General features: G+C 35.4%; 2 protein-coding genes across 2 annotated transcripts; one reads left to right on the forward strand and one right to left on the reverse strand.

The window, feature by feature from the left end:
- Positions 1 to 10,030: 10,030 nt before the first annotated feature.
- On the reverse strand, positions 10,031 to 12,421 carry LOC120132053. The gene is made up of 3 exons (XM_039148900.1): positions 12,405 to 12,421; positions 11,704 to 12,238; positions 10,031 to 11,617 (listed from the first exon to the last, which is right to left on the reverse strand). The coding sequence occupies exons 1-3, from the start codon at positions 12,419 to 12,421 to the stop codon at positions 10,031 to 10,033; spliced, it is 2,139 nt and encodes a 712-aa protein (XP_039004831.1).
- A 47-nt stretch (positions 12,422 to 12,468) lies between these two features.
- On the forward strand, positions 12,469 to 14,438 carry LOC120131992 (gibberellin 2-beta-dioxygenase 6-like). The gene is made up of 3 exons (XM_039148847.1): positions 12,469 to 13,032; positions 13,797 to 14,118; positions 14,185 to 14,438. Exons 1-3 carry the CDS (start codon positions 12,584 to 12,586, stop codon positions 14,413 to 14,415), a joined length of 1,002 nt encoding a protein of 333 aa, XP_039004778.1. The 5' UTR covers positions 12,469 to 12,583; the 3' UTR covers positions 14,416 to 14,438.
- The last annotated feature ends 12,112 nt before the right edge of the window (positions 14,439 to 26,550 follow it).

Consider the following 26,550-nt stretch of genomic DNA (forward strand, 5'->3'; position numbering starts at 1 on the left):
AAGATAGTCTTCTCTGGTCTGCTACATGAATCTTTAACGAAATTTTTGTGATTAACTCCTCAATTGTGATGTTTCTCTTCAAGGTTAAGGGGATATAATGATCTGACTCAAAACAACCCCTCTTCAGCTTCCTTAATTTCTCCATCATACAAAACAACAGCAGAAAGATGACTCATTTTCAGAGAATTTGAGAATTTAGAGTTTGGGAATTTGAGAATTTGAAAGATTGTGAACTGAAGTTTGTTTGAAAGTTTATGATACGTTGCATATAATAGTGTCTATAATCGGAGTACTATTCACATGAAGGCGCGTTCCTGGGGGCGCGCCTTCCATTATTTCATCAGAGAATATGTTATCATTGCCCTATTATGTCACTCATGTCCCTTGGGGACACTAGATATATTAGTACCTATTATTTCACTATTCACATGAAGGCGCATTCCCAGGGGTGCGCCTTCCATTATTTCATCAGAGAATATGTTATCATTGCCCTATTATGTCACTCATGTCCCTCGGGGACACTAGATATATCAGTACCTATTATTTCACTATTCACATGAAGGCGCGTTCCCGGGGGGCCTTCCATATTTCGTCAGAGAATATGTTATCGTTGCCCTATTATGTCACTCATGTCCCTCGGGGACACTAGATATATCAGTACCTATTATTTCACTATTCACATGAAGGCGCGTTCCCGGGGGCGCGCCTTCCATTATTTCGTCAGAGAATATGTTATCATTGCCCTATTATGTCACTCATGTCCCTTGGTGACACTAGATATATCAGTACCTATTATTGCACTATTCACATGAAGGTGCGTTCCGGGGGGCGCCTTCCATTATTTCATCAGAGAATATGTTATCATTGCCCTATTATGTCACTCATGTCCCTCGGGGACACTAGATATATCAGTAAATCAGGTAAATTATAACCAAATTTAACTTCTTTTGAAAGTTCAGCAAGTTAAGAATACTTAAATTAAAACGTTATGTGAAGTTTTAATAAATTAGATAAAATGTTATGGATAAATTGAATAAATGTGAAGTGATAAGTTGATTGTGACATTGAAATTGTATGGAATGAGCATTGAAATGTGACATTGAATAAATTGCCAATTCACCCCCCTCTTGGCTGATTCCGTCGATCGATGAACTCAACATAAGTTGATTTTAATGTATACGTTTTAATATATATGTTAATGATAAAATCATGTATGGATAAATTTAATTTCAATTTAAGTATTGTGTACTATAATTGGAATATAACTTTTAATTTCGAATACAATTGGAATATTAAGTTGAAATTTAATGTTAAATTTTGAATACTATAATTTATTTTAAATTTAAATTTGAATAATATTATTTTTATTTTAAATTTCGAATAATATAATTTGTATTTTAAAAACATTTATCAAACATTTAATGTTAAATGTGATAAAAAATAACATTAAAAAATATGTATGTAACAACCATGAAACATTTAAAAACATAACCAAATTACATAAAATTCTGAAATATAATTATTTAAATAACTTAAATATAACTGGATCACCGATGTCGTCTTCTCGAATGAGTTCCACATGGCGGTGGTTGTCTATTTCGTGGAGGATTTTCGTGGAACTTGTTCTTCAGTCTCCTCATCTTCACTATCATCATCAGCATCATTTTCTTCATTTGGTGTAGATGACGCTGAAGGGGCTGAAGGGCCTGTATAAAATAACGACCCTGGAGGAGTGCTAGTAACAATCCCACCGCTCCCCGGGAACTGTGAAAACTGTGGAACATTGGCATCGATGTATGTGATCCAGATGGAGATTGAGGTGTCTGCGGATAAGCACCACCAACCAAATAAGATGCATATGAACCATATGTTGGATCATTAAACATAGTCGTATATGCACCTCCATATGGTATAAAACCCTGCGGGCTAGGCATGTAACCTGGCGGGCTAGGCATGTAACCTGGCGGGCTAGGAATGTAACCCTGCGGGCTCGGAATGTAACCCTGCGGAGATGGCATATAAACTGGTGGGCTTGGCATATGAAGTGGAGGGCTGGGCATGTACCCTGCGGCATCGACGAATAAGGATGTTGTGGTGGGACTGATGCAGAACCGGTAGCGCCTTCTCTCCGTCCACGCGTCGGGGGACGATGATATTGAGACGGTTGACGTCTTTCTCGGTGCCTAGGAATGTTAACCCCTTGTGCTTCCGCCGAAAGTAGAAACGACTTCCCATTTTCATTAAACCAGTCCATATAGTTATCCGTAACCATATGACCAGTTTCAGCGTAATATTGTCGAGGGGCCAACAGTGTATATCGGTTCTCCCAAAGTGCAATCCAATCTCTGTGTCTCACCACCCAGTTAACATCTTTCTTTCCTCGTCTATCTATGTTATGCACGTCGTCTAAATTCCTAGGAGCTCCAGGAATATATTGCGTACAACCATACTGACGGAGCACGCGATCAACTGGATGCCACTCAATAATAGCATAACATATAAGAGGTATAACCGATATCCATACCTCTAATGACCCACTAAGGTGGGGTGGGATGCAAGCTTTCACTTCATCGCTCGCATAAGGTATCCACTGAAACTGAAATATAAATATACAATTCAAATAAATAAAATATTCTAATTTTATCTAACATTTTAAATTAAAATATTAATAATTAAACAAATTTAAAAACATACCTCGGACCCAGCTTTCGTATCAATAAGTAAACGAATTTCCTCTAACCCAGTAAGTATACTTTTATGGTCCTTTCTTTTCATCGACCACCTATGAAATATAATATAAACTAAATATCACCCTATTTAATTGAAAATATTTAAATCAAAATTTAGTTCAAAAATTACCTCAACAATAAGGGGAATACGTATGGTTCATTCACGATCGGGCATAAGAAAGGCATGCGGAACCACGCCCATGATTGTAGAAGTAGAAGACATCCACCGATAGCAGTTTTCTTATAATTCGTCGCCCGACACATTTCTCTAAAGAGAAATGCCAAAACTGCAGCACCCCAACTATATCTTCCAGCTTCATCAAAATCGATCAGATGCCGCAACCACATACAATGCACCTGGTTGCGAGATTTGTCGGGCATCAATATTCCTCCAATTATTCGTAGAATATATGCCCGAGCACATGCCTTTGCTTGATCCTCTGAAGCATTTTCATTTAAAACCTCAAAATTAGCTTTCAACCAAGATAAAGCTATTCTACCTCCATTAAACTCTTGCGGAGCAGCTCCAAGATAATCAATGCACATTGATTGCCAATCACCATCCGCCATACCACACATCATATTTCCGTCGACGGGAAGCCCTAGATGCATAGAGACATCCTCCAATGTAATTGTCGCCTCTCCACATGGAAGGTGAAAAGTGTGTGTCTCGGGCCTCCACCTCTCAATCAGTGCAGAAATTAGGACATGTTCGAGTTTGCAACCGCCTATAATTGTTGCAATATACCCGAACCCGGCAGAAGCCAAATATGGCAAAATACGTTCCGGTGTCGGTATACGTGGATTTTTAATAAAAGTCTCTAAAATACGATCAGCATCCTAAATAATATACATTATAAAAAATAAAAATTAATATAAATTCATAATAACTTTAAAATAAAAATAAATTTAAATATTAACATTAATTAAAAAATATTACCATATCGCTAAAATGTCTGGAGATATGATCAATATCCAATCGCAACAGCATTTCGTTTTCCATTATAACTGTAGACAAAACAATATATTAGCAAAAAAAATTAATAATTCTAATAAGTAATAATTATATAAATATTATTTTAATAAAAAAAATATTTACATAAATATATTAATATAAAAAATAATAATTATTTAAAAAAATACTAACATAAAAATAAATTTCTTACCACTAATAACAAATTTAAAACTCAAATAGTTGGAGAATTTGAGTTATATAAGAGAGGAGAATATGATTTTGGTGTGAAGAATGAGGGAGGGTTGAGGGGGTTTATATAGGGGAGGAGGAGGGGTAATTAGGAAAAATGAATGGGGCATTTATGACATTTAATGGAAGGCGCGTCCCGGGGATGCGCTTTCCACACGTGTCTGCTGATATGGCAAAGGCGCGTCCCCGGGGACGTGCCTTCCACACGTAGCATCCAACTCAGCGAAAACACGGGTAAAGCGCGTCCCCGAGGATGCGCCTTTGCCAACTCAACAGAAAGGGTGCTACTTCTGAAAATATTGGTCAAACGGTGTTAGAAAAGAAAAATAAAAAAAAAATGGTGTTTTAGCCGCGTTTTCCCCCGGGATGGAGAAACAGGTCAGCCACTACCATTTCTTTTTTATCGCGATTGATGCCCACATTTTGCCCCACGTGATATATATGCGGTTTATTTTATTTAAGAATTAAATTATCTGTTTTCATAGAATGTAATTAATTTTCTTAAAAATAATTTAAGTAAAATGAATTACTTGAAAGTTATTTTTAGTAACATGAAAATTGTTTTATGTCAAAATTACTTAAAACTGTTTTACGTAAAATAAATTAAATTTTCTGAAAATAGTTTTCAGAAAATTTTATAGTGTTTTGATGATTTGTGTAAACCATTTTCACTAATTGATTAATACATTATAATTAATTTTATAGAAATAATTTACACAAAATGAATAAAGTTTGATTCGGTTAATATTTAGAAAAAATCGATTTGATTAACTATTAAAGAAAAGGTTCAGTTAATTTAATTGATAATTCAATTCAATATGTGACCGAATTAACTGTTTGGATACTCTTAATTTTAGTTATTAGTATTTTATTATATAATACTAATTATTAACATTATATATTATTATAATATATTTGAGTACATATTAATTTAATATTAAAAATATAATATTATTAAAATTATAATAATATAAATATTTTAATAATTAATATTTTATTATTAAAATTATAATAAGATATTAAATTAATATTTAATAAATAAATAACATATTTTTAGTGTTTATATTCTGAAGTAAAAAGTCAAGAAAATGTTTTATAGAAATCATATGGTAAAATATTTTACAGAAAATACAAAGAAACTAGAAAAATGAATTACATTAGAAAAATCAATTACAATTATCAAATATTGAAAAATATTTTCCGTAAAACAAATTACGAATATCAACACCGAAAATATTTCCGAAAAATATTTTTTAAGTATCAAACACAAAAAATGAGGAAAAAAATTTCGAAAAATGTTTTCCAGATATCAAACACACCTTCTAAATAAAATTTATTTTATTTAAGAATTAAATTACTTAAAATAGATAATTTAATTCCTTGAAATAAAAGTTGGAAGATTAAGTTCCAAATAAAAATTAGAGACATCATTTTTATTTGTGTTTTGTTTATGGTTTTAAGTAGGTCATGACAATTTCAAATATTTTTGAAGAATTGGAAGAGAAGACGATCAATTATGACATATGAAAGAAAATTCTGTTTAGCTTATAAACAATCCCGAAAGTGGATCAATTTTGTTCATAAAAATTATTTGCAAACATTAATTATAATTTTTTTAAAAAATTTAAAAATAATTTATGTTATCATTAGAACTCGAGTCTAGTTTAGGATTTTTTTTAGGATCATATCATTAAAAACCTTTATTCGATATAGTCGAGTCGAGTCAAAAATTTTAAGTTATTCGTGTTGACAAGTCGTATTTTACAACTTGAACTTAACTTGAAACTTTTTCGAGTCGAGTTATTCGAGTTTTTATACTAATTTATTATAATTATTTATAATATTATGACAATAATTTGTTTCAATTTTTTTATTTTATCTAACCATAATATATATATATATATATCATAATTTTAGATTGTATTTGATATATTAAATAACCATTATAATATATATATATATATATATATATATATATAATATATATATATATATATATATATTATATATATATATTATGATGTTATTTAATATATCAAATACAATCTAAAATTATTAAATATAATCATAATATTATATTTAAAAAAATATTTTGAGATAAAATATTGATGAGAGTATAAATGAGATAAGGAATTGGTGAGAAGAAAGAATTTGCAAACAGTTGTAGTCAAAAGACCAAATCGAGTAAAATGCAAAGTTAAGGGACTAAATAAAAAAGAGAGTGCATCTTTAGTTAAAAAAATAACATTTGAAGCTACATAGGTATTCTATTGTGGTATATGAGTATGAGGTTCAAATTTGATAAAAAATGTACTTAAAATAAATCACAAATTGAAGGAATAAAAGATTATGAAAAATTGAAAGACTGAATTGAAAAATAAAAATTTGTTATCAAAAAGAGGAATTGAAAGTACACTTGTATTCTACTATGGTTTATGAGCATGTGACTCAAACTCGACTCAAACTCGAAAATCGAATTTATAATTCCAGTTGACTCGAATAACTCAAAATTGAAAAAAAATGATTATTCGAGTCGAGTCGTGGTTTACTCACCCCTATCTTTAACAACTTAGATAGATTTATAAATTCAAGTTCACCTACCCTAAGTATTTTTAGATTTTCTATGTATTTTTTTTTGAAAATTTATTTTCGCTTCCTAGAATTTTATAAATTCAAGATCGCCCATTAACATAAAATCTTGCATCCAGGGAGGGGCGAACTAGAATCTATAAAATTCTAGGGAGGGGCAAAATTCAATAGAAAATATATAAAAAATCTAAAATTTATGGTAATTTTTAATTTTATGGGAGCGTTTGCCCTCACCCGCTCCTGTCTCATTACAAAGGAAGCTAGAGGAAAACCTCTAACAACACTATTTTATAAATTATTATATATTTTAGATTTTTATATGTATTTTTTATTTAAATATTTTTTCGTTCCTAGAATTTTATAAATTTACGTTCACCCCCTAACATAAAATCCTGTGTCCAGGGAGGGGGCGAACTAAAATTTATAAAATTTAGGGATGGGCGAAATTCAATAAAAAAATACATAAATAATCTAAAATTTATGATAATTTTAATTTTTTTAAGGGAGTGCCCTCACCCACGCCTATCTGAGTACAGAGAACGCTAGAGGAAAAAACTCTAATAATACTATTTTTATTAGTTTAAAAAAATTAAAAGTTTATCTTTTATAAATACTCCAGATTAATAAAATAATAAAAAATTCGGCGTAATTAAAGCATATGCACAGACACATGGAATATTCGATGAGTATTGAGTAGTTTTAAATAAAAATTAAAAACTTATCATAAATTACTTTTTTTTTGATAATTCCATTTCATTACCCAATAAAGCAGGTAAACCCGCTACAAACATAACGTTACATAAACAAAAATAACACAACTAGAAATAGAACAGAACAATGGAAAGAAAGCTAAATCTAAATACCCCAGCTCGTGCAAAGGGCAACATTTCTCGTGTTTGCCCTGCTGTTAGACCATCTTTGGAATCGAACTTGAATGATCTCTTGGATGTCATTCAACAGCTCACCCACACTTCGACCCCTTCCTCCAAACAGTCTGGCGTTTCGCTCCCTCCAAATACAATACACATGACTTGCAAAAGCAAGCTTCATCACTTGAACAATAAGGGACTTCCCTCTAAGAAGCTGAACAGCCCAAGTAAACTCCCTATCCCAGTTGCTCACGTCGCGAACAATGCCACATAGAGAAAGAATTTTGCCCCATAAGCCCTTCGCAAAGCAGCAACCAAAGAACAGGTGACATCTAGTCTCAGTGACCAAGCCACAAAATAAGCAGTTAACATTTTCAAGATTCACTCCCAATCGAGATAATCTAGTACGAGTTGGAAGCCTATCTAAAATGGCCATCCACAAGATGATGCTTTGCTTGGGTATACGACCTGGGAACCAAACAAGCTTGTGCCAGGCGACCTTGGGGCTTGGAATACGCAGCTCCTCCCAAATTTTCCGAGTGTTGAGATCAGCAACAGAACCAGGTAATAGTTGAGACACAGCAGGTCTCATTCTCAAGATTTTCTTAAAGCTCCAACTGGCGTTAACAGGGACACGCATTTGCCAAAAATCCATGTTCTTAATCACATAAGAGAGGACCCAAGGCACCCATAGAGATCCATCATTGGCCAATAATTTCCTGATCAAGAGCCCTGAACATGCCTTATTCCAGTCTTCTAAGCCAACGATACCCAAACCCCCTTCTGATTTCATTAAACAAACATGTTTCCAACTCACTCGAGCACCTCTAGCTGACATATTAGCCCGTTTCCAGAAAAAACGGGAGCATAGCTGTTCAATTTTCTTAATTATAGCTTGGGGAAGAAACACATGCCTACACCAATAATTTGCTATACTGAAAATGACAGACCTAACAAGTTGCAATCTACCAGCAAAACTTAAATGTCTGTTAGCCCATGTGTTAAGCCTGGCTCTTATCTTGTCAATTAAACCTTGGCATTCATTTATTGAAATTTTCTTTGTCACGAGGGGAACTCCAAGATATCTCATGGGGAGGATCCCTTACTTAAATCCCATAATCTCCTGAATAATATCACACTGAACAGGGGAAATTCCAACAGTGAACAACTCACATTTATTAGCATTCAGTTTCAATCCAGATAAATAATAGAACAAATCAAGGACAAACTGCACACCAGCAATGGAATCAATGGTGCCCTTACAGAATATGAGGAGGTCGTCAGTAAAGCACAAGTGAGTAAGTTTTATCTTCCTGCATCTAGGATGAAACTGGAAAATCCCATTCATGGCAGCCAAGTTCAACAAGCTAGATAAGACATTCATAGCTAGGACAAAGAGATAGGGAGAGAGAGGATCTCCCTATCTAACACCTCTAGCCCCCTTAAAGTATCCCACAAGACTTTCATTAAGCACGATTGAGTATGTTAGGATTTTCGGAAGCTCGAATCGACAACCGAAACGGTTTGCAAAGAGGGGTCGGAACGGTTTTGTGTTTAGGGAGTAAGGAGATTGAAAGATAGAGAATTGCACAACGATTTATAGTGGTTCGACTTTCTTAATCAAAGTCTACATCCACTACCTTAGCTCCTCACCAAGGATTTTCCAACAAATTCACTAATTTGTTCTTTCTTTTGATGATAAAGAGTAACCTTACAAACTCCCTAGTTTTTCCGGGATAAACTAGAACCTTTCCCTAGCTTTTACACGAGATTAGCTAGAACCTTTCCCCTTTACAAAAGGATAAGAAATGTAAACAAGAAAACCTCTCTAAGGTAGGTGTTTACAAGATTGAGCTCACAAGAACAAAATATATACAAGAGAAATATGAAATAAGAATGAAAAACTCTTCTCTTGTGTTTGATTGCTTGGATAGTTGTTCTCTTACTTCTTCAAGTGTCCTTAGCTTGTATTTATAGCTTGGAATGTGTTTGAAGTCATATCTAGCCGTTGGGGATGTTTTGGAGCCGTTTGGGAATGATTTTTCTACAAAAATAGGCTGCCCAGAATGGGGGGAATCGGTACCCCTTCATAGGGAATCGATACCCCTTCATAATATTCAAATATTATGACCGTTGGGCTGATGAACAGTGAGGGAATCGGTACCCCTTTGGGGGGAATCGGTTCCCCTTTTACATACTGGAATTTTTGAGCCTCGGGTTACTGTTCAAGCAGTGATTTACTGTTCAAATAGTAAATTGCTATTCATAAAAACATTTTTGTGCTCAATTTTAAATTAAAAGAACTTTGAATTATTTTTGTAAATTTTGAATAAATTCAATTAAGTCCAAATACATTTTGTAAATTCAATTCAAGTCCAAAAACAATTTTGCCTTAAATTGTTATATCGAAACATAGTTCAACAGAGTAGTTGGGGCTAGTGAAGCATGCCCATATCCAATTTATAAATCTCTCTGGAAACCCCAAAACATAAAGAATAATGCCAACAAACTCCCAATTTAAATAATCAAATGCTTTTTGTAAATCGATTTTCAAGGCACATCTTGGGGAATTATTTTTCCTGGCATATCCCCTAACAATCTCCTTAGCTAGAAGGGTGTTATCAACTATATTCCTTCCCTTAATAAAAAGCAGTTTGATTAAATGAAACCATGCCAGAGAAAACAATAGATAACCGATTAACAAGGATTTTAGTCACTGTCTGATAGATAACCGAGCAGAGTGAAATAGGTCTAAAATCTGTGATAGAGCTGGGATTAGGGATCTTAGGCACAAGGACTATAGCAGTAGCATTAAAAGAAGGGAGAATAAAGGATTCATTGAAACAAAACCTAAATGCGTTCTTGAAGTCCTCACCAACAATTGACCATGCAGCCTTGAAGAAAAAAGGGTTGTAACCGTCAGGGCCAGGGGATTTATCATTCCCTTGCCCCCAAATAACATCTTTGATTTTCAAGTCAGAGACCTCACTGCAGAGAAAATCAACAGCCTCCAAAGGGAGTGAATAACCAAGCAGATTTCTAATGGTGCTGACACTTGAACCAATGACACCTGAGTCTGCCATACCCAGCTGATTTTTAAAAAACCTAACCACCTCATTAGCCATGTCCTCGAAAGTATCCAGTCTGGTTCTATTTTGATCATAACGCATTCTAATGGTGGTACTCTTCCTTCTAATAGACACCATGGAATGGAAGAATTTGGTTCCTTGGTCACCCTCCTTGAGCCAATTTACCTTTACTTTCTGTTTGTAAAAGAGCAATTCAGTAATTTCAAGGGCTTTCAATTCTTTTTCAATCTCCAATTCCAAACTAACATCCTGGCCAGAGGCACCAGGATCTAAATTGGCCAACTGAATTTTTTGGAGTTCTTCTCTCTTTTCCTTGATCAAACCATAAATGTCACTGAAATGAGATCTATTAAGGTCTTTGAGACATCGCTTCAATCTCTTGAGCTTCAAAAATAGAACCTGAGCTGGGTTTCCTGAAGAAGGAACCTGCCAAGATTCTTCAACAACATCCATAAACCGAGGGTGGAGAGTCCAAAAATTTAAAAACTTGAAGGGCTTCGGTCTAGAGACTGGTGCAAACTTATATAACCAGGCAAAGGCAGGGCAGTGGTCAGAGTCTCCAGGAGCTAGAAATTCAACCTCCGAGTCAGCAAAAGAACCAAACCAAACCGGATTGATAAGGACACGATCGAGATTCCGGGCTAAAAACGAACCCTGCTGCTTGTTAGACCATGTAAATAAGGGGCCAGAAAAAGGATGGTCAGAGAGGCCTAACACATCCACACAGTTTTGAAAATCGGAGATGTCTCCTCTCGTAGCTACATTAATAGGAATAGAGCTTTCATAGGAATTGAGAGTGACATTAAAGTCACCACCTATCAACCATGGCTCATTTCCAACTATACTTTCCATAAGCCTTAGATGATCCCATAGGTGCTTTCGAAGACTACCTTCATTGAAACCGTAAACTGCAGTAATGCAAAAGGACTTACCCCCAAAGGTTGACCTAATGGAAACACTATGATCATAACATGAAATGACAGAACAACTAATGCTTTTGTGCCATAGAACCCAAATACGACCATTGGTTGCATGGTTGTAGTTACAACAAAAATCCCAGTCTCCAAATTTTTTATTCAAGATGATCCCAGAATTATTCTCTTTAACTCTCGTTTCAAGGAGACACAAAATGCCAATCTGACTTTTAACATCCAAACACAGAATCTTACCTTGTTTTAGGGGATTATTTAAACCCCTAACATTCCAAAAGCAGACTAACATACAACAGGGGGAGAGGAAGAAACACCACCACATTCTTCCAATTTCTTAGCTTTACTCACATTTTCTTTTTTCTTAAGTTTCAGATCATGTAATAACTTCTCAACACCTAAGGATGCTTCTCTTTGCTTCCTACCAGAGTCCACAGAAGCCATTCTAAGCATAACATCAGGATCAATAGAACTAAGCACCTCATATTTGTTCTTTGAGCCACCCACATTGGTTTTACTCCTCTCTTTAGCAGGCCTACCTCTTCCTCTCTTCAGTTGAGGGTTACTACCCTGGCTAGGAGCAACATCAGAAGAAATTTGGGAATACTGCAAGGTCTCCACTTTACCAGCACCAGCTTGGGAAGGCTGGATGGTCTTCACTTTACCACCACCACCACCAATTTCAAACTTACCCCCATCCAGTTCAGTACCTTGAGGTGGCAGAGAATTCACCTGGAGATCCTTATTAACAGAATCAACTATAACAGGACCACTACTAGAACCACCCACTACTGGACAAGAAATATCAACACAAGGTAATTGAGCAGGGCTAATATCAACACCAAAAAAAATATAATTGTTTCTGAAACATTAATTAAAAATATAATTAGGAATTCTAAATATTTTGATCAGAAATGAAAAAAATATTAAATTAATTTTTATTTCAAACAAATTTCATATATATATTTGCTTTTATGCAATTAGTCATGCAGGACAGATAGGCCCGTTTCATTAAGAATCCAATCGGGCCCCTACGAACGTACCCAGAATAAATGAACTTGTTGAAGAAGACAAAATCTCCTCTCGTGTACCGATACAAAATCAGAATCAATTAAGCTGTCTCTCCCCTTCAGCCGCTGTTGAATGGAACAAAGCCAAAAAGAAAAAACTTGAAATGAGCAACCTTGAATCCTACCCTCCACTCTTTCGCCATCTCAGCGGTTCATCTGCTGATCTCACCAACTCCATGGAAGATTCATATTCATCATCATCGTCGTCCTCGTCAGTCCCTATTCCCGTGGTGGATCTTCAGTGCCTTAGCCACAAAAAGCTGGGAGAAGCTTGCAAAGAATGGGGTGTTTTTCGTTTGGTAAACCATGGGATTCCTCCCACCCTTTCGAGCAAGCTGGAGGAGCATGTGAGGATGTTGTTTTCTCTATCCTTCGAATCCAAGCAAGCCCTACTCACTAAACCTCTCTCTTACTTTTGGGGCACCCCTGTCCTAACCCCATCCGGGGCTGCCCTAAGGGGCGCCTTGAATATGAATTGGTTGGAAGGCATAAATGTTCCGCTCACTCAACTCCCACTGTTTCAGACTGAGGATCCCAGGCTTCAAGATTTCAGGTATATATTTGCTTCTTGTTTATTTGGTTTGGTGGGCATTTCTTCTGGGTGGACAATAATAACCCAATGAAGTGACCAACTGATTGGACTGTCCCAGATTTTTTTCTGCAAGGAAAGGAGATTTTAAGGTCAGCATCATTAACTTTTGGATCCCTTCCCTTGCAGTGTCATAAACCAATCCAATAAACTCTTTGATTTTCCATACCCCATTTTTTAGGAAAATTCTACCGCGGTCGCCTTGATATAAGATTAAGGTATGATGTTATTGAATTTGTTATTATTTTTTTAATAAAATTGATAAAAAGTTATTTAAAATATTATTATTTATATTTAAAATATTAATATTTTTTTATTTTCGGTAAAGTGTCTAATAATAATAAAGTCGGTAGAAAAAAATAATAAAATTAGTAGCTTTTTACCGGATATGTTAACAAAACCGGTAAAACGCTCTATATAATAAAATCGGTAGAAATAATAATATTTTAATAATTTTTTACTGATTTTGTTAAAATAATAATAATAATAAAACCGATAATATCTTACCTTAATCTTATATTAAAGTTGTAGTACGTGAGAGTTTCTCATTTTTTTTAATCTCGAAGCTTCATGTTAACAAATGTGGCAGAATATCCTAAAGGATGGGCTCTTTAAATAATTATTGCTCCCCGGTTTTAATTATCTTCTAAATGATGATTAAGTTTTGCTTACTGCTTTATTTGGATAATTGGGAAATATATATTTTTTGTCTAACTTTTTCTTTTCAGGCATTATCTGGAAGAATATGGAAGGCACCTTTGGAGAATTGCTACAACCTTGTTTGAAGCAATGGTGAAGAATCTGAATCTGTGTCCTGAACAGACTGAGTGTAGCTTAGATGAATCGACTGGATTCGTACGTCTTTACCGATACCCATTTAGGTCCTCGGTCGACAAGTCTTGGGGCATGATGGAACATACTGATAGCTCACTGCTCTCCATTGTGAACCAGGACCAAGTAGGGGGACTCGAGATTTTCAAGGACAATAAATGGCTCGTGGTTAACCCAATTTCAGACACTCTTCTAGTCCACATCGGTGACATGATGCAGGTGACCCCTAAACTCAATCTGCAATCTTATTTATTCAGTATTTACAACATAAATGTGTTCGTACAGGCTATAAGCGACGACCAATACATGAGTGTGAAACATAGAGTGAGAGTGAACAAGCAGGAGGAACGACTCTCCGTATGCTACTTTGTGTTCCCAGAAAAAGGCAGCGTCGTCCACAGCTCTAAATACAAACCTTTTACGTACACCGAGTTCCAGCAACAAGTGCAAAACGACACCAACACTTTAGGTTATAAAGTTGGTCTTCAAAGATTCAAGCTTAATGCACCTGTTTAATCACTTTGTTATCAACTAATTATGCCCACTAGCTCTTGGTTTGTTCTACTTGATTCCTTCTACTAATTACTTGCTTCGGGATACACTTGATTAATAGTACCCTATGCATCCTGGAATTTGAGATAGAAAAATAAATTAAAGGTTTTTCGAATTAAGTTACATTAAACCATAAATTCATATATTCCGTAAAAGCAAAATCGCAGGGCGTTTTTACCCAAAAATTATCCAAAGAATCAATAGTTATTTGTCATTGAACAAATTTCACCGAACAACCATTTGCTGATGGACAAAAGGCGCGGATCACCAAACGCGTCTTTCCTTGGTTTTCGCCTGAGCTGGCGTTACGTGGGTAAAACGCGACGTCTTCGCGGGGAAAACTGACATGCGGTGGAAGGCACGTATCACTATATGCTCTTTCTATTATTCACCTTAAATTATTAGGTACTCCATTATTACCCGAGTCTTAAAGTTCAACGACTCACTCATCCTCATCTCTTATAAATACCCCGAATGCAAACATAAAATAACACTAAAATTACTTTCACATTATTCATTCTATCAAGTTAAGTAGATTTTATTATAGTTCTTAGAAACTAAAATTATTTTTATAATTATTTTATATTTAATTATGTGACCAATTTTTTTACTAACTATTTAGTATTATCTTTTACGGTTGTAAAATAGAAGGTTGGATCAAATCTCGAGATATTTTGCCGATACAATAACAATATTAAATTGTGTTATTTAATTTACTGTGATTTTTTAGTATTAATTTATATTTTAATTCGTATATTATTTATTTAATTAAGTGTATTTCAGCTATTGTTTTTGCAGATATAAGACTCGATCTTTCAAACTCTCAAAATAAGACGTATTTCAGCTATTGTTTACTATGATGGAGAAATTCGGGAAGATGAAATCAACGTTTTTTATTCGCATCAAATCATTATGTCAGAATATCCTTCAAGAGAAACATCACTCTTGAGGAGCTGATCATTAAAATTTCAAGGAAGGTTCATGTTGAAAGTACTAGAAAACTGTTCTCACTTCAGTACAAATTTCCAACCGCATTATTTTCGTTAACTTATATTGCGTTCGAACTCTCCAATGATGACGATGTTGCTATGATGTTTGATTTTCAAAATAAAAATTTAGACGCTGATACAGAAATGTATGCGATATTTGTTGAAGTATATGCGGTTCGTGGTATGTCATTATGCTCTCACTATGGGATAGCTCAACAAGCTGATCAAGTTGACATCCCAACTCAAGTAATGTGTAATGATTTTAACTCGTTAATGGGAAGTCCACATCCTAGTATCATCCCATGAAGTTCAATTGGGAGACATTCATCAACAACTTGTTGCGATCTCTATCGAGGTGGCTCTACGATCAATCTGTATGACAACATCGCTTCCAGTTCAAGAGGAAGACATAATAAAATATAATAAAACAATACATTATTTAATAATTATAATATAATAAAAATAATTTTACCTTCTAAAAATAATAACAAGACCCACTTGAAGCTTGTTAGAATGAATGATAAAAGTAAGAAGGAGAGCATTTTTTTTTGTGTGGTTTGAGAGTTGTATGAGGTGGTATTTATTAGGGAGGAGTAGGTAGAGATAGGCATGGGTCGGGTTTTTGGTCGACCCGACCCAACTTGAGAACAAGGAGTCCTCCACCCGAGACCTGATCCGACCAAAACAAGATTTCACCCGACTCGAACCTGACTTGATATATAACTTACGAACCCGATCCGACTCTACCCGAAATAATAAAAAATATTATTTTTATTTAATAAAAACAGTGACTTAATTGAAAAAATAATATATAGAGGGGTATTATTGTAATTATTACTAAATATATAAAATTATATTTTTTTGGTTGGGTCGGGTATTTTTCACCATAAACCCGAACTCGACCCGACTTGAACATCACATTAAAAAAACTCGACTCGAACCCGATTTTTTTTTAAAAACCCGATCGGGTCGGGTCGGGTTCTGGTCCCATGCTCATCCCTAGGAGTAGGTGGTAATTAAGGTGGAGTAATGAACGATTGGAGTATTTATGGAAGGTGTGGATGGTGATCTGCGCCTTCTGCCACGTGTCAATTTTCCTCTCGAAGGCGAGGATGATGATCCGCGCTTTACCCGCATGGCGTCATCTCGAACAAAAATTCAGGGAAAAAACGTTTGATGATCTGCACTTTCCGTCTATGTCAATAAATGTGTGCTAAATCGATAAAGTTTAATCAATAAATACGTGACAAATAATTATTGATTCTTTAGGTGCTAAAAACGCCAAATGGCTTAGCTAATACAATTAGTGGAGGATATGGGTAAGCTGAAATCTAGGCGGCGAAAAACCCTAGGAGAAAATAGACAAAAGAACAGCTATTGATATATATTTTTTTAGTTTCAGGTAAAATACAAAAGATCTAAAACACAGTAGATGTCAAATCGCGAAAGAACAATGGGGGGATTGAACCATTGGATTCAACCCTATCATTCATTAGAGAGATGATGCTATCTATCGCGAGAAAACAATAGATACATTCTAGTAACTTTATTAATAATAAATTTTAAATAATATACTGAAGGTTTAAGGATGTATACAATCCTTCCCACTTTCCTAAAAAAATAATTAAATTATTTATTTTTATATTTAGTTAAATGTTTAAATTAAAATAAATCAATCAAATTAAGAAATTAAATCAATTAATCCGTTTGATTAATTTTGATAACTGAGTTATATCAATCTTTTAAATATTATTATCACATGACACATTGTGATTTTGAAACGTAAAAGTTACAACTTTTTAACAAAATATTCTAAAAAATTATTAAAATTCCAAAATTAATTTTTAAAATAATAAATTTAAAAATATCACTCTATAATAATATGACGTGACATCAAGTTATCCAAAAAAAAAGAATTAAATATAATGTTCAATGTTGGTCAAAGAAAAAACGATGAAGTTTTAAGAACTTAATTGACTTAAAAAAAATTTAATTACTTAATTGATTTGTTTCCAAAAGTGCAAAGGTTTTTGAAACACTTAAGCTTAGGGATGGGTCGAGGGGTCATCCCTTAAAATTTAAAATTATCATATGTTTTAGATTTTTTTTATGTATTTTTCATTGAAAATATGTTTTTGTTCCCTTAAATTTTTGTTCGCCCTCATAACACAAAATCTTACATCCTTCCTTGCTTAAGCCTCTGTTGAATTAAGGTCGGAACAATTTTTGCTAGTGAATAGTATACTAATAGCGACGGATGAAGAAATGAAATGAATAATATAGAATAGAGTTTTAGGAAGGAACATGTCCTTTTCCTCATTTGGATGCTAAACAATAAACTCTTTTTTGCATCGACAATGGTACATATTTTCCATTGTGGGATAGGACGGGGGGGTCCTAAAATGAGGAAATATGACCAACTATTTGTCGCTAAAACAAGTGTCCAAAACTTTGTTGCATTTTTTTAAAATTAATTTTGCAGACATATCGTATCCCAACTAGTTGTAGTGAGATTTGATTTGATAAAGTTTGGAGATGGCAAAAGTTGATTTTGATTTGATAATCCTCCATGTGAAATTTGTCTCTTATTTTTGTTCCATTTATGCCAATGATTTTAAACAAAATCCATTCCACGTGAACATAATATGCATTGTCATGCGGGAAGCCATCCGATACCGGTCGACAAATATGAAACTTGAAATAAACATATGTATTCAGCTTGGACAACTGAAATGTGAACCCTATCCTAAAGTACCAATCGTGAACAAAGAATATATATTGTTGCTTCAATTTCTTATATGTTTGGAGCTAGGTCATAATCATTTGTGGTCTTATCTTCTTGGTTCAAATTTACATATGTGGCCAATTAGAAAGGCCCATTATCTTTATATTCCAACTTCCATGGCTGCTAAGATGATCAATTACCTTGCGGCATGTTTCACGGTGAAATTCTTCCCTATTTGGTGCCTTGTCACTTGATCGGAAAGAACCATATTCACTCCCAGTGGCTTGATCTTCCGTGACATCAGAAACATAAGCGTGCTTGCCCTCGTTGTGGTAACATCAAAGGTTTCGATGTGGTAGATGACATCTTAGATCGCATCTATTCCATCCTGCCACATTAGAACAAAAATCATTGTTAGAGAGACAAAAATAAATTATCAATAAAAATATATTATCAATTCATTTACAAAGAACGAGGAGCTCTATACATTATGTTCCCCTGACTCCTACGATAATAGAGATATGTGTCATTCGAAAGCTATAAAATAAAATTTATTTTATTAAAAATATATAAAATGATAATGAAATTTTATCAAAAAATTGTAATTATTATAACGTCGCAGTTGTCATTTTGTAATAGTTCCATAATGTTAATGATCATTTTATAGTTTTTGAAAGTTAAATAGATAAAAAGGTCATTTGTGTATAGTTCAGTAACCTTGAGTGTACTTTTCCCTTTTTTTGACTTTCACGTTCATATACCACTGAGCATCCCAAATGCAGTTATTGGAAGATGTTGGTCAAGGCAGCCGGCTGCTAGGGGGCTGCTAATAAATTTTTTATTATTTTGTAATAGGTATAATTATAAAATTGAGTCATTAAATTTTAGGGTATTTTCAAAGATTAGTCCCTAAGTTTCAACTATAAATACCCTAGCTCATTTAGCTTCAAAATCATCCCAAAATCTTATAGTTCTCTCTCAAGTGTGTTGTGTAAACACCTGTAAATTTTCTCTTAGTAAAAGATCTGCAGCAGTCCGGAGACGTAAGCACAAATTGGCTGAACTCCGTTATCAAATTTCGGGTATTATTTTTCCGCTTTTATTTCGCATTCTCACTAATCTGGTTATAGGGAAATTACTTGTTACTCGGTTTATTTCCTAACAACTGGTATCATGAGCTTTTGGTTGTGAATTTTGCCAATTTTTCTGCGAGGTTACTATTCACGTGAATAGTGAATTTCGTGAATAATGAAATTTTGTCGGCGATACGAATTTGTCGACGGAGGTGTTCAAATACACGACGGTTCGCAGAAATTGTCAAAAACGATTCAAAGAAGCCAGATTCGAGTGGGAGCGATGGCTGCAGACGAAGGGAAGGTGAAAATTGAAAAGTTCGATGGTGCGGACTTTGGCTTTTGGAAGATGCAGATCGAAGATTTTCTGTGCCAGAAAAATCTATATCAACCCCTCTCAGGAAAGCAACCAGAGGGCATGAAGGATGAAGATTGGGCTCTTCTCGACAGACAAGCCCTCGGAGTTATCCGACTGACGTTATCTCGCAATGTTGCTTTCAACATAGCAACGGAAAAGACCACTGCGGGTCTTATTGCGGCTCTCTCCAAGTATGTATGAGAAGCCATCGGCCTCAAACAAAGTTCATTTGATGAGGCGATTATTCAATTTGCGGATGACGGAAGGGGCATCGGTGGCACAACACCTAAATGAACTCAACAAAATCACAACCCAGTTGAGTTCAGTGGAAATTGAGTTCGATGATGAAGTTCGAGCTTTAATTCTCTTATCATCTCTACCAGACAGTTGGAATGCTACTGTTACAGCAGTCAACAGCTCGTCGGGAAACAGCAAATTGAAATTCGACGATGTTCGGGATCTGGTATTGAGTGAAAAAATTCGACGGAGAGAATCGGGTGAAACATCAACCTCATCAGCCTTGCACACGAAGTCTAGAGGAAGAACTTCAGAAAGATATTCAAATCGTGGCAGATCAAAATCCAGACGGGAAAAATCCAGAACGGGAAAGAAATATTTTACCTGTTATAATTGTGGCAAGAAAGGTCACTTTAAAAGAGATTGTCGAGCACTGAAGAAAGATACCGGTGCACAGGAATCTGCCAACGTGACAGAGGAGACAGGTGATGCCATGATTCTAAGCGTCAACAGTCCGATTGAATCATGGATCTTGGATTCAGGGGGCATCTTTCCACTCCACCCCATGCCAAGAAATCATGGAGAACTATGTTAGTGGTGATTTTGGGAAGGTTCATCTTGCTGATGATGAAACCTTGAAGATCGTCGGAAAATGAGATATCCGACTAAAGCTACCAAATCATACCACCTGGAAGCTGACAGGAGTGAGACATATTCCTGGCCTCAAAAGAAATCTGATTTCTGTTGGACAGCTTGATGGAGAAGGATATAGTACAACCTTTTCAGGTTGTGAATGGAAGATTACCAAAGGAGCACTCGTCATTGCTCGTGGTAAGAAGACTGGTACTCTCTATGTAACCTCAAATTTAGAGAATATCATTGCAGTAGCAGATGTTGATGGAAAATCAAACCTATGACACAAAAGACTTGGCCATATGAGCAAGAAAGGGATGAAGACACTTTTGTCAAAAGGGAAGCTGCCGGATCTAAAGAATGTAGATGTCGGACTATGCGAGGATTGCATCTTTGGCAAACAAAAGAAAGTCAGTTTTGCAAAGATTGGCAAGACACCCAAGGCAGAAAGGTTAGAATTGGTTCATACTGATGTATGGGGATCATCCCCAGTTCCATCTCTTGCAGGCTCACTATATTATGTCACCTTCATCGATGATTCAACAAGGAAGGTGTGGGTTTATTTTCTGAAGAATGAATCAGAAGTCTTTGATACCTTTAGAAAATGGAAGGCCATGGTGGAAAATGAGACTGGTTTGAAAGTCAAGCGATTGAGGTCTGACAATGGATGAGAGTACAGAGACAGTAGATTCAGAGATTTCTGCGCAAACAATGGGATTAAGATGGAGAAAACAGTTCCCATAACACCGCAGCAGAATGGCATAGCAGAGCGCATGAACAGAACTCTGAATGAACGTGCTAGAAGCATGAGGATACATGACGGATTGCCCAAATTTCTATGGGCTGAAGCTATCAACACTGCAGCTTACCTGATCAACCGTGGGCCCTCTGTTCCTTTGGATGGAGGAATACCAGAGGAAGCTTGGAGCAAGAAAGAAATAAACCTTTCACACTTAAGAGTGTTTGGTTGTATTTCTTATGTACACATAGACTCTGCTGAAAGAAGTAAACTTGATGCTAAGTCCAACAAATGTGCCTTTGTTGGTTATGGCGGTGATGAGTTCGGTTACCGATTTTGGGACTACGAAAATCGAAAGATCATCAGAAGAAGAGACGTCATTTTCAATGAAAATGTGATGTACAAAGACAGGTCAACCGCAGAATCAAGTAATACCAAGGCTGAAACAAAGGAATTTGCTAAGTTCGAGGAGATTTCTGGAAATGATGTTCAGATCAGTCCTGAAGCAGTTCAAGAGGAAGAACCAGGCACACCAGAACTGAGACGCTCCTCCAGAATTCCTAAACCAACCCAACGGTATTCGCCTTCTTTGCACTACTTGTTGTTGACTGATAATGGTGAACCAGAGTGCTATGATGAAGCAATGCAAGTTGAGGATTCAGTCAAGTGGGAGTCTTCCATGAAAGATGAGATGGACTCGCTTATGTCAAATCAGACGTGGAAATTAGCTGAATTACCACCAGGCAAGAAAGCGCTCCATAACAAGTGGATTTACAGGATCAAAGAAGAGCACGATGGGAGCAAACACTATAAAGCAAGATTGGTTGTCAAAGGTTTTCAACAAAAAGAATGTATTGATTACAATGAAATTTTCTCTCCAGTCGTGATGCTATATACAATCAGACTGGTGTTGAAAATTGTAGCTGCAGAGAATTTACATCTTGAGCAGTTAGATGTAAAGACAGCTTTCCTTCATGGTGATTTGGAGGAAGAAATCTATATGAGGCAGCCAGAAGGCTTCATAGAGGCAGACAAGAAAAACCTGGTATGCAGGTTGAAGAAGAGCTTGTATGGTTTAAAACAAGCTCCTAGACAGTGGTACAAGAAGTTCGATAGTTTCATTAGTAGCAGTGGTTTTACCAGATGCCAAGCAGATCATTGTTGCTACATCAAGAGGTTCGACAATAGCTTCATTATTTTATTGTTGTACGTTGATGACATGCTCGTTGCAGGCTCAGACATACAAGAGATTATAAACTTGAAGCAAAAATTGTCAAAGCAGTTTGCTATGAAGGATCTGGGCGCTGCAAAGCAGATTCTTGGGATGAGGATCAAGAGAGACACAAAGTCAGGGACTTTGATATTATCACAGGCTGAGTACATCAACAAAGTACTCTCCAGGTTCAACATGCAAGATGCTAAACCAGTAAGTACACCTTTAGGTGTTCATTTCAGACTCTCCAAAGACCAATCACCAAAGACGAAGGAAGAACGTGCACACATGGTGAAGGTGACGTATGCCTCAGTAATTGGAAGTCTGATGTATGCCATGGTTTGTACCAGACCAGATATTGCTCATGCAGTGGGAGTTGTTAGCAGGTACATGAATAATCCGGGCAAGATACACTGGGAAGCAGTCAAATGGATCCTCAGATATCTGCGAGGTACCACAAACAAAGCACTTTGTTTCAAAGGTGGAGATACGATACTAACAGGCTATGTAGATGCTGACTTAGCAGGAAATGTCGACATCAGAAGAAGCACTACAGGGTATGTCTATACTCTAGGAGGAACCGCAGTGAGTTGGGTTTCTCAACTACAAAAGATAGTTGCTCTCTCCACAACTGAAGCAGAATATGTCGCTGTTACGGAAGCTAGCAAGGAGATGGTTTGGCTCCAAAGTTTCTTGGATGAGTTAGGTAAGAAACAAGAAAACAATGTCTTGTATTGCGACAGTCAAAGTGCTATCCATCTAGCGAAGAATCCGTCTTTTCATTCCAGGACGAAGCACATACAATTGCGATATCATTTTATCCGGTCTCTTCTGGAAGATGGGATTTTGAAACTTGAAAAGATCAGTGGAGCTCAAAATCCAGCAGACATGTTAACAAAGACGGTAACTACGGACAAACTGAGTTGTGTTCAGCTTCAGTTGGCATGCTAGAATAAAAGACCAGAAATACTGATGCATCGATCGAGGTGTGAAGACAGATTGAAATAAGTCTTCAAGTGGGAGATTGTTGGTCAAGGTAGCCGGCTGCTAAGGGGGGGCTGCTAATAAATTTTTTATTATTTGTAATAGGTATAATTACAAAATTGAGTCATTGAACTTTAGGGTATTTTCAAAGATTATTCCCTAAGTTTCAACTATAAATACCCTAGCTCATTTAGCTTCAAAATCATCCCAAAATCTTCTAGTTCTCTCTCAAGTGTGTTGTGTAAACACCTGTAAATTTTCTCTTAGTAAAAGATCTGCAGCAGTCCGGAGACGTAAGCACAAATTGGCTGAACTCCGTTATCAAATTTCGGGTATTATTTTTCCGCTTTTATTTCGCATTCTCACTAATCTGGTTATAAGAAAATTACTTGTTACTCGGTTTATTTCCTAACAGAAGAGCTTTTGTCGTTCATGAGCTTGGAGATGACCTTGAAAAGGGTAATTATTTATTTGGCTTACAATTCCCACCTTTGCATTGTGAGGAAACTTCCCCCGTATGTTGTTGATTCTTACTTTAATTTAGTCGGATAAGGGAGACTTATAGCGGCTAGTTATGATTAGGAAGGTGGATTTTGGTCGTACAAATAAATTTCTTTTGTTTTAAGTTCAAACGTGGCATCATAGATGTTGCAATTAGTCATGGACACATTTTGGTTTTGATTCGAAAACTTCGTATTTGCTTCTAACTTCAAGCACTTTATTGATACTTCATGAAAACCGGATGCTCTGAATCATTTGGTTTAAATTAAGGAACAAAGAATACCGGTAGGTAGGCCACTTTTCTTTTTTTTTGCTCAGCAATATTTGATTTTATTGATAATTTACAATAAAACAACATTAGGACTGTGGTCACCGCTCAACTCCTATGAAAGAAAAAACATAAAGACATGCACAACAGATTCTATAGAGCTATGAAACACCCTTAGTCGACAAGATGATGTTTGGTCTCCTGATCAGCAACTCCATGGCAGTCACCAAATCGGTACATGCATTGAGCCATCCTCGCTAAGTCCAATGCAATTTTGTAGATAGGCCATCTAAGCAATACTCGCAAGAACATGCACCGAACAAGCATGGAAAATGCTAATTGCATATTTCTTTTCCCATTTTCTAGATTGTCAATGTACATGTACGATGCTATGTGTATGGCTTTGCCTGTCATATCTTTCGTCCTTTAGAACCGAACAAACATTTTTGAGTTAGCCACAAATCACGAGGCAATTGTGAGACGCAGGCAAGGAAAGTGTAAAAGAGTTGTTGTAGTAGTAGTAGCAGCAGTAGCAGCGGCGTGAAGCCTAATCTAAGGGATTGAGCTGGCATGAAGTCATTGTTTTGAATGTAAAGGACTTTGATTTTGATAGCTACCGCTGCCCTTATTATTTTCTTCCGGCTTCACCCATTGGTCATGTCTTGCCCTCAAAAGCATCATATCTGCTACTACAAGTCATCCCTCAAATTACCACTGAGCTACCAAATATCTCAATTTATTTTGTTTTTAGCCTCGAGGAGAACAACATTACAGATTTTGACATTTAAACTCTTAAATTTATTGAACATGAACACTGCATGCAATTGGGGTTGTTTCTAAATATAGAAAAAGAGAAGGCATCGACTCCACCGCCTTCTGCATACGGTTTGGGTTTCTTCAGATAGAGGTATATATACGTAGTAATACTATCATATACCATTTAAGAACTTTGGGTCCAAAGTCGAGCCAAATCCTTACTCATATTCCACGCCTTAATTGGATCTGACTTCATCATATATAAAAGTAATAACACGTAAACTAAAACTCAGGCAACAAATCAATCTGAGAATGCTTTAGAGTCGAGTTTAAACTGAGATCTTAACAACCGGTTTAGACCAGGCTTCCTTTTATTTCCTATAAGCTACCACGAGCCGGATTAGTGCTTTGAGTGCTAAACAAAAAATGAGGTTTCTCTCTTTAACACAACATTAAGTAGAAGGGTTTTTGTTTTGTTACAATTCCTATTTGGTAACTATTAAAATCATTAACTTCATATTATGAAGTATTTAAAAATAATTAACACATTTATATTAAAAATTAACAAAGATATATTTATGAAGTAATATAGATTGATTACTAAATTAATAATAAATCTCTCCGCACACAAAAAACGAATAATAAATCAAGGTTTGGAAAGGATAATCAAAGAATTGCGGCTGTGCCTGTGCCATGCCTACCTTACTTTGCGTGGCTTGCGTTACACAACATCAGAAATCAGCCCGCTTTTGCTACATCATATACACTGAACCTTTCTTTTCTTCTACAAGAGAAACTATATTTTTAAGAATAAAATAAAATACATGTCGTAATTATGTTACGTTAATATATATATATATATATATATATATATATAAAACTCTCTTTTTTTTTATTTACAATGTATGTATGTCACTTTTATTGATCAATACACCAACTTTTTCTTCTTTAATTTTGTTTAACCGATGGTAACACCGGTTTTAATACTAGTTGCCGTCCGCTGATTATTTTTTTATTTTTTTTAATAAAAAGTTAAAAGATTCATAAATCCTATCGATTTAGATGTGTAATGCTTCCTCTAATGTGAATGAATAGAATAAGGGTTGAGAGATAATGAACAAAGCAACCAACTTAAAAAGAATGATATAAGAAATGTGGATATAATACTAAAAGTGAAACACTGTACAATAAAATTTAGATCCGAATGAGTGGCGCTCAGATTAGGGAAGGGGATACAAAAATAAAATTGAAGACAAAATGAGAGCAAATTACTAACGTGGTGCGAGAGCCATTAGAATTAGGCATTCCTCAAACATATGACACGTGATTTTACTAATTTTGCACTTCACACATGTTGTTCTCCTAACGTCGTTACTTAATCACATCAATGTTAGGATTTCCATTTGGTTTTACACCTAACTTACATTCATTTGGGATTAAAATTTTAATTCAATTACTTGAATAAAGATATCTATATGAATAGATTAATCTTATTTAAATAAAGATGTATTTATTTTTTAAAATTGTTTGATTTTTAATTTAGATGTAAATTAAATATCACCGACTTATTTGAGTGCAAATTGAACATTAAACCCAAATTAATTAAAAGATTATCACTCTCTA

The sequence above is a fragment of the Hibiscus syriacus genome, unplaced genomic scaffold (assembly GCF_006381635.1).
Source record: "Hibiscus syriacus cultivar Baekdansim isolate YM2019G1 unplaced genomic scaffold, ASM638163v2 tig00110557_pilon, whole genome shotgun sequence".
NCBI lineage: Eukaryota > Viridiplantae > Streptophyta > Magnoliopsida > Malvales > Malvaceae > Hibiscus > Hibiscus syriacus.